General features: G+C 39.2%; 1 protein-coding gene across 1 annotated transcript; it reads left to right on the top strand.

Annotated features, from left to right (window-relative positions):
- Nucleotides 1–1,306: 1,306 nt before the first annotated feature.
- On the top strand, nt 1,307–7,785 carry krtcap3 (keratinocyte associated protein 3). Its single transcript, XM_080730608.1, has 6 exons — nt 1,307–1,435; nt 2,501–2,685; nt 4,480–4,539; nt 5,215–5,415; nt 5,907–6,041; nt 6,147–7,785. The coding sequence occupies exons 1-6, from the start codon at nt 1,414–1,416 to the stop codon at nt 6,243–6,245; spliced, it is 702 nt and encodes a 233-aa protein (XP_080586734.1). The 5' UTR covers nt 1,307–1,413; the 3' UTR covers nt 6,246–7,785.
- The last annotated feature ends 6,086 nt before the right edge of the window (nt 7,786–13,871 follow it).

Raw genomic sequence — 13,871 nt, 5'->3', positions numbered from 1 at the left:
ATTTGGCTAACTAGACATAGCTAGCTTGCTGACGGATGGAAACTATAGATGTCAAACCCTCTCTGTAGATGACTTATCACTCTTTTAAGGATGAATATATGTGAATGTTACATTGTTATACTGTCATCCTTGCAGACCAGGGCCTGTATGACTTTTATATTGTTTGAAATATGTTAACTTTAGTTGTGCTTTCTCTTGAGCAGATATTTGTTGAGATCAGATGAAATCAAGGTCTTCTGGTGTAATTACTTTAACATTTTCTGCTATTGTGCACTGGTCTGCATTCTTGCTATACCTGTAGCTCATCTGATCACATTGATTTAACCTTATTTTATCCTCTTATCTACATTTCTATTTTTGAAACGGTCAGATTGTATAATCCAAAGAGATGCTGCTCTGAGGCAAGTCGGGAGTGTGTTTATATCCGTCTCCTGTAAATGTTAAACCAATATGACCATCAGCAAAGCCTTATAATGATGCTCTCTCATGTTCACTGTATTTTTATCTTCAAACGAGATCTTTTCTACCCAAAGTGGTGTTGGAACAATTAATATGAAATAAGTCATTGGGGTCTTATAGATGTGATCTATTGATTGCACTTTACCTGTGTTTGTTCTGACACATGTATGACACTTTGCGTGCATGCGTTTGTGTTCTGACAGACTGTAATGTAGCTGGAGAGAGTGAAAACCATGAGATTAGGCCTATCGGTATGTATACTTTGGGTATTCTTTCAAATAAACATGTTAAACAATACACTTCTGTTTCAAACTGATTATTCACCAACGCTACTGGAGGAGTGGAATTGAATAATTGAGCTGTGGTTACATGTCATGCAAGTTTTTCTTTCTTTTCCCCCCCTCAAATATAGGCTATAGCCTACTGGTTCTCAATATGTGGTCCAGGGACCCATAGAGGTCCTTGGGGTTGCAGGGGATCCACAGCTAAAGGATTATTTTTTATTATGTCTCTTTCTTTAATTATTAGGATTTTACAGATTAAGATTACAGCGATAAGAATCATCAAATGGGGCGGGGGTCTCAGCCTCAGGTCAGTGTGGATAATGGGGGGGGGGGGGTCCTTGAAATAAATAAAATATAGAGAAACACTGGCCTATAGGGAAGCAACTCAGGAATGTCTTGGTTATGAACTGATTGAGCTACAGCTGATAACATTCTAACTGTGAACTTAATGACTAACTTGTCTAGCCCAAGGCTCTGTCCCAAGGGAGTCTAGGCTGGGAAGTGGAGTTCCGAGCGACAGGTGAGTCCGCTCGGTGACGTCACAATAAAGGAAGTGAGAGCAGTTGTGGTCCGCGTTGATTTGTTTGCTGGACGTCGCTGCAAAAAAACATCGTTTTACACATCGTACTTCTTCATAGAAACAGAGGAACATTACAAGGAGTACATAGAGATGTGTAAGATGTGTACCTTTGGTGAGTGATGTTTGAATCCTTGAAATGAAATGCATGTGTGGTCTCTTTAATGAAACTTTATTTTCGTTCTGCATTGAATGGCGGATAGCTGTGGATAGAGCCAGGTGGGTACCACAGGTTGGTACGGGACAGTCACAGGCTGGTGAAGGTTATCCTACTGTACATACATTGTAGACATTTATATTTGCTATTAAAGAGGTGGGACTGAACCATGTCCTTGTTTGTGATTGTTAGATTTATTGTCATGTAGGCTATGTATTTTGCTGGAGGTCGGAGGACCCCCTTGAAAATGAGATGATCCAATTCAACTTTTACATTTTAGCTATCGCATCAGAGATGTAGGCTACGTGAGCTAGTTTGGTACATTAAAATGAACTAATGCAGTGTGTCTATATAGAGGCAAACCTTACTAAAACAGACATCACTGCAGGGTGTATTGGTGTAGCAGCCTATGTGTAAACAGTTACAGTGTAATCTTGACTTTTGCATACAGTGGAAGATATCCGTTGAGCTTTTCAACGGATCCATTGATTAGAATGAAGCACTGAGCCAGGACAGGTCAGGTCAGGTGTAGGACTGTTTGCTGTGCGAAAGCAAAACAGCTGTGATGGAAAAAATTACTCAAATGTTGTATTAATGCTACTGCAATGCAGAAATAGGCTACTACTCTTTTACAAAAATGTACTTGAGTAAAAGTACAAAAGTAATGGCATCAAAATGTATTTAAAAGTACCAAAAGTAAAAGTAGGCCTACTCATTATGTAGAATGTCCCATTTCAAGTTTTCAATGTATAAACATCTTTTGAAAATAGCTGATCTACAAGCTCACAATGCATCGCATGGAGTAAACTGCCCCATCTGGGCTTTAGATGTATTGTTTTGTTTGTATAATAGTTGTTTGAAATGAGGATGCGTTGGGGCTTTGGGGGGTAATGTGTCTCGTAATGCCAAGTTAAATGTATAATTTATTGTGTGTTTGAAAGCCACAGCAATCTGTATTTGTTGCATGACCAGTCATTCGATCAGAAATGTAATATTATTACAATACATTGTGTTGTCTTCCAGATAAGGACAAGGGACCAGGGAGGCTGATGAGACAAGGCCTTACTCTCATCCTGGTCGGCCATATTAACTTCATCCTGGGAGCTATTGTCCATGGCAACATCCTCCGTCATATCTCCAAACCCAAGCACCAAATTACAACTGAATACACGGCAGCTAACATCATCTCTGTCACCTCTGGACTACTGGTGAGTTACTGCTACGGGGCTATGCCTATGACAATGACCTATGACAAAAATCATGCAACGACTTCTGATAAATATTACATTGACATTTCTATCGCAATACCCCACCCCTTGGAAAAAGGGTATTTTTTTGTTTGTTTTTGTATTTCAGATTTCCTCTGATATTTTACTTGTTTTGTAGACCTGTAATTCAACTCACCAACGTGCTCTTCTATGTGTAGAGATCCATCCCTCCTTAGTATCCCAGGTTGCAGGTAGATGGACAGATGATAATAGCATATCACTGCTGACTCCCTGCAGCCAACCTCATCCCTGTTGTCACTTTTGACAGATACATATCCATAGGGCTGTCACAATTATGACATTTTACTTGACGATTATTTGTCACTCAAATAATTGCGATTAACGATATAATTGTGTATTTGTCATTGACAACGTGTCGCGATGCGACGCGTTGTGAGCTTGTAGATCTGCTATTTCCACTATTTTTGACTTTTTTTTAAAAATATGATCATTTTTCAACATGGGAACGATTATGACGATTATGACAAATAATCACGATTATGTCAAAAAAAAATGATTAGACGATTATGTAATAATTGTGACAGCCCTACATATCCATCCTATCTTAAACCCCAATCCCTTGTTTTGACCAAGGACATATTTCTCATAATATCAACCAGTCTCACCAGAAAGCTTATGAGAAAGGTAGTACTGATCTGGGATCAATGATCAAGGAAACATGACTGCATGAAACCTTTATAACTTGTGAGTCAAACTGATCTTAAATCAGCTCTCCTGTTCATACGTAATGGTAACTACCCAGTACCCAACAACCTAGTGCATTCTAAGCTGTGGGCATCACAGAGACCATCAGTGAACTAACTTTGATTTAGTACGACATCTCGGCACTGCTGCTGTCTTTCTCCGCAAGCAAGACACAACTGGTCCGACATAACGCAGCCAAGTGTATCTTCTGAAAGGCGGTTACTGTCGCCTCTGGCAGGCTCCATTACTTTGTAATAGTGGATTATCGTTGTCAGTTGTTGATGATGATGATGATGATGGTAATCTGAAGACGGATATATCTGAAATTGATCTTCAAGTCAAAGGAGATCCACATCAAAGACGATAACAGAGTGCATATATCCAAGTAGTAGTAGTAGGTATAAAGTAAATATTTGAGTCTGAACTTGAAATGTACATCTACAGCAGGGATTCAAATACATAAATGATTGTCTCCTATTCTTGGTTGCAGGGTGTTGTGAACAACATCCTGTGAGTATCTATGTCTGCTATTATACAGAGATCCTGCAATAATGGCCTAAAGAAGATCCATAATTAATGCCGGTACTAGGCCGAAATATAACTCCTTTCTTGAATCCGACTCTCCCTTCACACCCCGGCCCTCCAGCCACCTGCCACCCCTACCTGCCCTGTCCCTACTGATGTCCTGCACTAACTCCACACGGCTACAACACACTCAGAATCTGGACTCACATACGTTTTGGTCATTTTATCGTCTAATCAGGCTTTTGTGAGCACACAAGTTAAGTTGCTTGATTCAGTGTTTAGATATTTTATATACATTTTATATCAGTCAAATAGATTAAGAGTTCAAGAAAGGTGTGTGTGGACCTTACTGTCACGTCCGCCCTGCCAGCTTTCCCTTTCACACAGAAGTCAACTGGGAACGACGATGTCCCCCATTACGTGTCTTTTACAGGCCATGTAAAAGAGACATACTGTATGACTGCTGCACCATATCCCATTTGTTTTGTTATGTGAATATTGCAGAGCATTGCCACAGGTATCATTGCCATCATGGTGTCAAGAAACCTCCCAATATGGAAGCTGGTAAGATCACACGCCGCACTTGCTATACACATTTGAAAACCATCTTACTGTTTACTTACTGTGTTCTTCCTGCAATTAGACAACATTTCCAATCGTATCACTTGTCTGTCTTTTGGTCATTCATTCATTCATTCATTCTGTGAACACACACACACACACACACACACACACACTCACACTCACACTCACACTCACACACACACTCACTCACTCACTCACTCACTCACTCACTCACTCACTCTTGTGTTACTATTCTTGTGAGGACATCAACGTGTTGATGGTCATTTTATCAATTAAACTTTGCCAATTTAACCCTAATCCTAAAATTGATCTAAGAAGCTCACAACGCATTATATGCTGTGATGCGTTGTGAGCTTGTAGATGTCGATTTTCGGTGCGCAACACCAATGCACAACTATGTGTAAATCTGGCATAGCTCCAACCCCAACCTCTAAATGCCTAATCCCAAACCTAAATCTAAAAATCTTCTACTATACTTGTGGGGACATTTGGCCCAACAAGTATAGTAATACAAGTGTACACACACACACACACACACACACACACACACACACACACACACACACACACACACACACACACTCTTAATATACCAAATCATGCTACCCTAAAATCTTGTCACAATCTTGTCATTGGTCTCTCTGTCTGTCGTAGCACATAGGCCTCCTGATCAGTTCATTTTTCAATGCGCTGCTGTCAGCGGCCTGCAGCATCGGCGTCCTGTTGGCCATCAGTCTCACGGTGGCCAGTGATGGGCGGGTCCTAATGCAGGGCTGTAACGACACGGCAGAGCTGCCGGTGGACGCCCGCTCTCCGGTCAACGCTCAGTGTCCGTTTGACACCACCAGGATCTATGTGAGTCCCCGGCTCTCCTGTCTGTCTAGCACAGGGGTTCTCAACCTTTTCAGCCCGCGACCCCACCAAAATAATCATATTTGAACTGGGGACTCCCCCCCCCCCCCCCCCCCCAAGACAAACACTTGGAATATAGGAGTTGAGGCATTACATTTTGTTTGACTCCAAAGAGAAATATTGTACAAATAGCCGGTCTACAAGCTCAGGCGTTGTGAGATTGTAGATCTGTTATTTAGCTTGTAGATCTGGTATTTTTTCCTCTTCCGTTATTTGACAATTTGGCCAATGTTTTTAGCAGTTTTTATAGTTTGGTTTGTTTTTAGGTATAAAAAAAAAGGTCCTTAAATTTTTAAATTATAACAATTTAAGGACCTTTAAACACAACTTATTATCAACAACAGCATAAACAATATACAGCAGTAGAAGTACCAATTAAAGGCAGATAGACCTAAGAAAAACTCTATTCTCTGTATTCATCCTCTCTCTCTCAGGACACCACCCTTGCGTTGTGGATTCCCAGTGCGTTGCTTGCAGCACTTGAAGCTGGTGTGTCCGTGTGGTGTTTCCATGTGGGTTTGATTCTCAGAGGGCTGGGACCCTGTGGTCACAGCTACATCAAAGAGCAGGTGTGTGTGTTTGTGTGTGTGTGTGTGTGCGTGCATGTGTGGGTGTGTGTGTGATCTCTCTGTTCTCATCCGTCTATTCTCCATCTCTCTGTTGTCTCTCCCCAGTTGGAGGAAGAGAGTCTGGCCCATAGGAGCTTAGCAGACACTGAGTTCCCCACCCAGGGCCGAAGTCTGATTGGCCAGCGCCTCACTGCTGATGCCTGATTGGTATACACAGTAATGCAAGAAGCACCGATTACCATCAATACATCCCAGTACACTGATAAACTACCATCACTACGACCAGTACACGCATAGACTACATCCCTGCAACCATATTCACACCAACGATCATTAATATTACCAAGATAGCCAATCCCACGCCTCGCCACAGAAAAATGGTACACACACATGGGGAGCGGGCACCCACGTCACACAGATACAGGAAATCTGTCAAAGTTTGGGAGTCCTAGTTTCCCATTGTCTTTGTTCACACTCTAGGCAGGGTAACAGACAGTGCTCTTCTGGAGTCATACAGTATGTGAACACAGATTCTCACAGAATTAGTCAGGGGATATCTTCGGAAATAGTGCCAAATCCTGGAATAAATTCCTTACCAAAAAATGTCTTCACCAATTTGTTTGTATAGGTGTCTAGTAACACATCTCACAAAGACTGAAATTCAGACGAAAAACATCCCTTGGGCTAAAAACGGCCCCACAAAAATATGGTTTAGTGATGAGTCATCACTTTTCACAGTTTTGTCAGAACCGCCTTTACCCCAAGGAATGTTTTCCGTGCAAAACAAATGCTTGCAATGGATTCAGAATCATGAAAAACCCCTAGTTTGACCCCTCACATGCTACATAAAGCATATTTATTTTGGTGTGTTTTATCCTGTATTATAGTTAATTTAATGGGACCCCAACTTTCATCAGCTGTAACGGATTCTCCTAGGGAAACTGAATTTCAGTCTTTGTGAGATGTGTTACTAGACACCTTTACAAACACATTGGTGAAGAAATCTTTTGGTAAGGAATTTATTCCAGGACTTTATAAGATATCCCCTGACTAAATTGGCGTGTTCGGATTGATGTTCATTTGACTCTGAGAAGGTCAATTTTTACATTCTGATTGAACTGAACACTGACAATTTTGCAGTGTGTACTTGTCGGTCATAAGAGCGTCACTGAACACAGCCACAGTCATGAATAGAACCAGTTTTACGTAATGATGGGATTTTGTGTGTGCGCACATGTATGTGCATGCATGTGCGTGCGTGCATGCTTAACAGTGTGTAGTGTGGTTCATGGCAAAAGTATAATTTGCAGTCCCGACTTCCAGTCAGTATTGATTATTCAAGTAAGTTGAGTTTATGAAGGAGGCCGAGTTGATTTTACCTGTTTGAAAGTTATTTTATATGTAACTTATTTGATCTATCATTTCAGCCAAATATATTTTCATTATTTTTGTATTCATTTTTGTATGTATCTTTCTGTGTAAATGTCCTACTGGCACAGTTCTGAGATCAGACTGGTTTAAAAAATGTCACTGTATGCCAAAATAGGCAAATGTTTTATATTGTTTTGTCTTGTGATTGGATGATAATAACGATATAAGGGGTGTTTGTTTAGTTACTTTTAACAGTAAATTACTGCACATAAAATCTGTATGTATAATATCCACCACTTGTTTTATATCCTCCTGGTAAACTGCAGTTCAGTTCTAAACGTGTGGAAAAAATGCCATTTAAAAGAAAATAAAAAATGGCTTTTTAAAGTAAAGAACCTTTATCTTTGTCCAATTTATGCTCAGACGAATATTGGGTTATTTTGTATGGAAGAATTCTACAAGCGAATAATAAGGCATGTTCAAATTTCTGAGGCTCATCTACCGTCTTTGGCTGAACGTTGCATTGTTGGCTTGCTAGTTATGTATACAGTATTTACAGGGTTCCCACGGTCATGCACTTCCTGGAAATATTTTGAAATTAGAAAAAATATTTTTCCATTACTGGAAAAGTTTTGGAATTGATCAAGGGTCCTGGAAGGTCCTGGAAAAAATAGCTATGCATTGTCTTTGGTTATTGATTTTGTTAATACCTCTGAAATGACAAATTAAACATTGGCCAAATTGTCAAATATTAGAGGTAGAAATTGTGAAAATAGCCGATCTACATGCTCACAACGCCTCGCAACGCGAGGCGTTGTGAGCAATAGAACCGTGTTATACAAAATTCCTCAACTTAGTGCTCGTCAGGGTGCTGGGGTCCCCAGTTAAAATATGATTATTTCTGAGGTCACGGCCTGAAAAGGTTGAGAACCACTGGCATTAGGCATTGCGTATAGGAGTAAGCGACTTGTTATTGAGCGGAATTATTGTTATAATATATTCTTGGAAAATGGGTTACATATTCTGGAAAAGTTTTGGAAATTCATTGGTAAAAATGTGTGGGAACCCTGTATTCAGAAGTAGAGCCAGAGAAGTTGATCGTATTGCTTACCTCTGATCTCCATATTCAAACATTTCGTGTTTTTTCGTAAATGAACGGCCTACTTGAGCTTACTACTGTACAGCATCACACAAAAGTATCAAAAGTAGCAGATCCACAAGCTCGAAACACGATCAACATGCAGAATGTTTGAACCAAAATGTTTTTTTTTAAAATATCTTTAATTGTGATTATATTATTTAGCTTTAGCGTTGGTTCATTTAGACACGGAAGTCAGAGTGTTCTCTTCCCCGGACCCCCCCCCCCCCCCTCATTCATTCGCTAACAAGTTAATTCATTCATACACCCACAGTCGGTCCATGTCTCCACGTTCATTCTCATTCGCTACAAGCTACTTCACACACGCCCTGTAATGCTTTGTCTAACTTGGATGAGGCCAATCCCCACCATATGATCATTCAGGTAACGACATATTATCCCTAAAGAAGAAGGTGGAGAAAGTGAGAACTATTAAGAGACATTGAACTACACTCTAATAAACCCTTTTGTAAATCCCGCCCCATTCTGCCCTGTTACTATGATGGGACATTAACCCTGGGCAGATTGTTTTTATAGTGGAAGTGGATGGGATTTTTTTTTCCCTTCATAGCCTCATTAAGCTATATAAAGTACCAAAGGAAAAACACCTAGGTGATATTAATAAAAAGGGAAGACAAAGGTACAGTAGTTACATTGCAAAACAGGGGGTTTACCCGAAAATATATGTTTTAATTTGTTTAATCCCAGTGGGACAGAATCCTCTTTGCAGATTATTTTATAGTGGTAGTGGATGGGATTTTTTTCCCCTTCATAGCCTCATTACAGCTATATAAAGTACCACAAAAAACACATCTACGTGATATTAATAAAAAGGGAAGAAAAAGGTACAGTAATTACATAGCAAAACAGTAGTTTTCCCCCGAAAAATAAATGTTTTAATTAGTTTAATCCTCTGGATCAGAGATAGAAAGAGAAGCGCATTGCATCTTGGGTACTAGGAAGAGGACAGAGAGAATGTTTCTCCTCACATAATAGGCTGGCTTTTCGTAATTCTGCCCATTTAAATTATATGTACCCAATCGTGACTCTTAGACCATTGATAAGGTACATGTGAACTAGTTTGTTGAAGCTTATTCGTTATGATGAGCGAGATCGCTTGACGCTTGCCGTCGCTATCACCGTACCGGCCGATCTCCGTGTCGCGCACTGCGGACAGTTGTTGAAAGCCACATTCAATATTCTCCACTGCACAAACTCCACCCCCGATAGCAAAAAGTGAATGTTTTTTTCTGGTTGGCCAGTCAGGGAGTCTCAGGGACCAATCAGAAGGCTGACAAACGGTCTATTGAGTCTTTTGTCTTGGCTTCAACAAGACAACAACAGAACATTTGCAAAGGGTAAACAAAACTTGCATGAAGTGATTTATGGACATGAGTCGTGAATAATTTATGACACTGCACTTTCCAAATAAAAAAGGATCATACGTATGGAACTGAAGATCGACATTTGAATGGCGTGTCTTCATGTGGATGTCAGACTTCCTGTGGCCAGCCTGTGATGTCGTCTGTGACAAAATGCATGGAGGTACTTCCTTGGCCTACTGACAGCATGCACAAGAAATGTGGTCAATCCAGCAATTTACAAGTTTGGCCCCATGCAGACAATCACACAAACAGACCTTCTGCCTCCTATGGAGCTACACCGGAAAAGAGAAAAAACGCACCAGTGCGAAGTGAGTGGTCCTTGATAAGATAATTGATTAAAATGTTCCTGTTGTTAGGATTAACACGGTATAGATATCATTTTCAGTGTTAAACGTCAATGCCATACTGTGTTAGGACAAATGAGTAACCCTCGCAATGAGATCTGTCCGCTGCAGGTCACAATGCCCAGGATACAGGATAACAAAATGATATTACCAAGCAAGCCATGATATCTGGCCTTGCTACTGGGGCCAACAACACGAAAACATCTGATGTCCACTGTTATGCTTAATTGTCCAATCAGAATGTGACTAATGTATTATGTAACTCCATATATCTGTGAAATCATTATGCTTTGTACTCAGAGAAGCTATGGGTGAAAATGCTCTACTGTACTTGTACAGTCCAATTTGAACTCTGACTATATTTTCAATACAACTTATCAAAAAACGCATATTTCCCGGTGTGGTCTCCCTTTATTGTGTCTTCAAATCAATATGGGATATTCATTGACTCTGACAAACTGTGGTTTTACTCTGTGGGTGGAAACGTCTTCTGGAAAAGGAATATACAAATATGGGAATTAAACCAAAATCCCATCAAATCATAACATAATCATAATGTCATTCTTTTTTTTCTTATTTTATTTCTTTAAGTTTCATTCATTTTCTGGTTTTCTAACCATTTTAATAGAGAGGCCTTCGGTAGGCCAACTATTGTTTGGTAAATGCTTATCTTGTTATGGTACACTTCCCCCCTCACAGGCCTGGAAGCTCACTCTAACTCTGACAGTGAGCAGAATCACTGTACGTCTGTACACTTGACAATCTGTTTCCCATCTGACCACACCCAATTTTCAATTTTCGGCTGTGGCAAACGGGAGGGAATGTGTTTGGAGAATTAATGTGTTTGTATTAATGTGTTAATATTTTTTTCATTTTTAATTTATTTTAACTCATTGAGTGCCAATCACGAGATATCTCGTGATATATCATATAGTGCCACAGTGCCAATCACGAGATATCTCGTGATTTAAAAAAAAAAAAAAAAAAAAAAAAATTGAAAAATTTTTTTTGGAAATTTTTTTTTTGGACCCCATCAAATCTAGTGAAAATGATTTCAATCGCGATTTTGCATGTTTAACCCCCATACAACCCCCATACAACTCAGGTAGCAGACCTCCAAGCTCACAACAGTGTAAAACATAATGGCTATTATCTCAAGAATGCCTGAACGGATTTCCAATCGGATTTTTTTGTTTGAAAGCTGTGAACAAACTGCACAAATCCACTCCAATGCAATCCAGGATTGCATTGGATTTTTTAGAGCTCATTCTTCTCTGTTTTTTTCCCATGCATGAGGTGTGCAAGCGTTAATCATGGCTAAGTTGACGAAAATAAGGCTTTTAAAATGCTTGGTAGCTAATAGCTAACTTCAAGCTAACTTCATCCTCTTCCTGTACATGCACAAAGGAAAGTGTTCAGGCAAGTCATGGCTGCAGGGCTTCTGCATATACCAGCATATCTCTATGGGATTGTCTGGGGCACACTGAGCCCCCTCTAGTGGTGAAAGGGGGGCATTAAATGAGTTAATATCTTTCCATTTTAACTTCTTTCATATTTTAATTTTCTGAATTCATATTTCATTTTCTGAATTCATATTTCATTTTCTGAATTCATATTTACATATTCCACTAAATTTTCATCTCATTTTATTTCAGAATATATATATTTCATTTTGCTTAACCATGTTTAAATCTGTTTACCCCTTACAGAACAATTAGACACAAATCGTGTCCCTTGGTGATGTATATCTAAAACAAATCAAACATGTCTATACATAAATACACACAATGGTCTTAACTTCCAAGTAATTCTGATGTTTATTTTATTTTTCAGATTAATTGACTTATCTATGACAGACGGTCCATATCTCTTCCCATGATCTGTGACGAAGGATCATTTTTCGTGAGTACGAGGATTCAAGTCACATGAGTTCCTATATCATTTTTGTTAATATTTGCAACTGTCTTGTCACAACATACAACTCTCTTATTTTGATAAGATCTCATAGCCTCGTCCTGGAAATGTTAAATACTGAAATGTCGTATTGGTTATAAAACCTTACTGAAATGATGAGGACAGAGGTCCTACCTTACTGTTGTGGAGTCAAAAAGTCCACCCTGGCTGGGACACCCTGGCGAAGGTCATAGGTCAAGCAAGGAATGGACCATGACCGCTCCACCACACTAATCAAATTTTCAAAATTCTACATTCGTCAATCTCAGGTGAGGCGACTTCACCAAACAAATCAAAACGTCAAAATATATATATATATATATATTCTCTTTCATTAAAGGCACTCTTTGTAGTGCACCCCACCATCAACCCAGGTGAGGCTGTGAAGAAACTTTGGAAAGATTCTAAATTTAGTGATAAAGTTTGTCATGGTGCGACAGGACAATGTTTGTTTTTCTATCAATATATTTTAAGGAACGTGTGATTTTCTCCTCACTCTCATAAAAATATTCTAACTCATGTTAACTAAACTTAAACAGGCCCCAAATTAAACAGGCCTATTTGAGAAAACATCCTTGGTTTAATCTCAGGAATACTGATTCCAAATTATACAGTTTTACTTATTGTTGTTCAATTATGATATTCTGATTTAAATACCTTTGGAAATATACAGTTCTTTTGACTCTCCTCTTTAAAACTTAAAGCTATCGAAATGTTTTTTGACTTAAATTGTTCAATTATTATGTTCTGTTTCAAATACTTTAAAAAAGATTTAACCCATGTCTTCTTCCCTTGTTGTTTATTTTCCTTTGACCCTTTAACACTTCAAATGCTATCTCAGGGGGGAATTGATAAGATAATTGATTAAAATGTTCCTGTTGTTAGGATTAACACAGTATAGATATCATTTTCAGTGTTAAACGTCAATGCCATACTGTGTTAGGACAAATGAGTAACCCTCGCAATGAGATCTGTCCGCTGCAGGTCACAATGCCCAGGATACAGGATAACAAAATGATATTACCAAGCCATGATATCTGGCCTTGCTACTGGGGCCAACAACACGAAAACATCTGATGTCCACTGTTATGCTTAATTGTCCAATCAGAATGTGACTAATGTATTATGTAACTCCATATATCTGTGAAATCATTATGCTTTGTACTCAGAGAAGCTATGGGTGAAAATGCTCTACTGTACTTGTACAGTCCAATTTGAACTCTGACTATATTTTCAATACAACTTATCAAAAAACGCATATTCCCCGGTGTGGTCTCCCTTTATTGTGTCTTCAAATCAATATGGGATATTCATTGACTCTGACAAACTGTGGTTTTACTCTGTGGGTGGAAACGTCTTCTGGAAAAGGAATATACAAATATGGGAATTAAACCAAAATCCCATCAGTCCTTAACACTTTGCTGGCTGAAATAGAATGGCTGTTGATAGATTAGCCGTGAAATTTCTATTATTGTATTATGATCTGAGACATAATATTATGTTTATAAACATGAGCCCGCCACCCCTCCTTCTTGGACTGCGCTGTTGTTTTTTCTTTTTTTTCAATCCCCAGGTCGTTAGCTCACCGTGATTATCTGGATCTCCTTTGGGATAGAGTGGCAGTTTTGGCCGAGGCATC

The sequence above is a fragment of the Nannobrachium achirus genome (genome assembly GCF_963921795.1).
Source record: "Nannobrachium achirus genome assembly, chromosome: 7".
Classification (NCBI taxonomy): Eukaryota; Metazoa; Chordata; class Actinopteri; order Myctophiformes; family Myctophidae; genus Nannobrachium; species Nannobrachium achirus.
The sequence above is the reverse complement of the archived record's forward strand: the minus strand, read 5'-3'. Positions and strand labels throughout refer to the sequence as shown.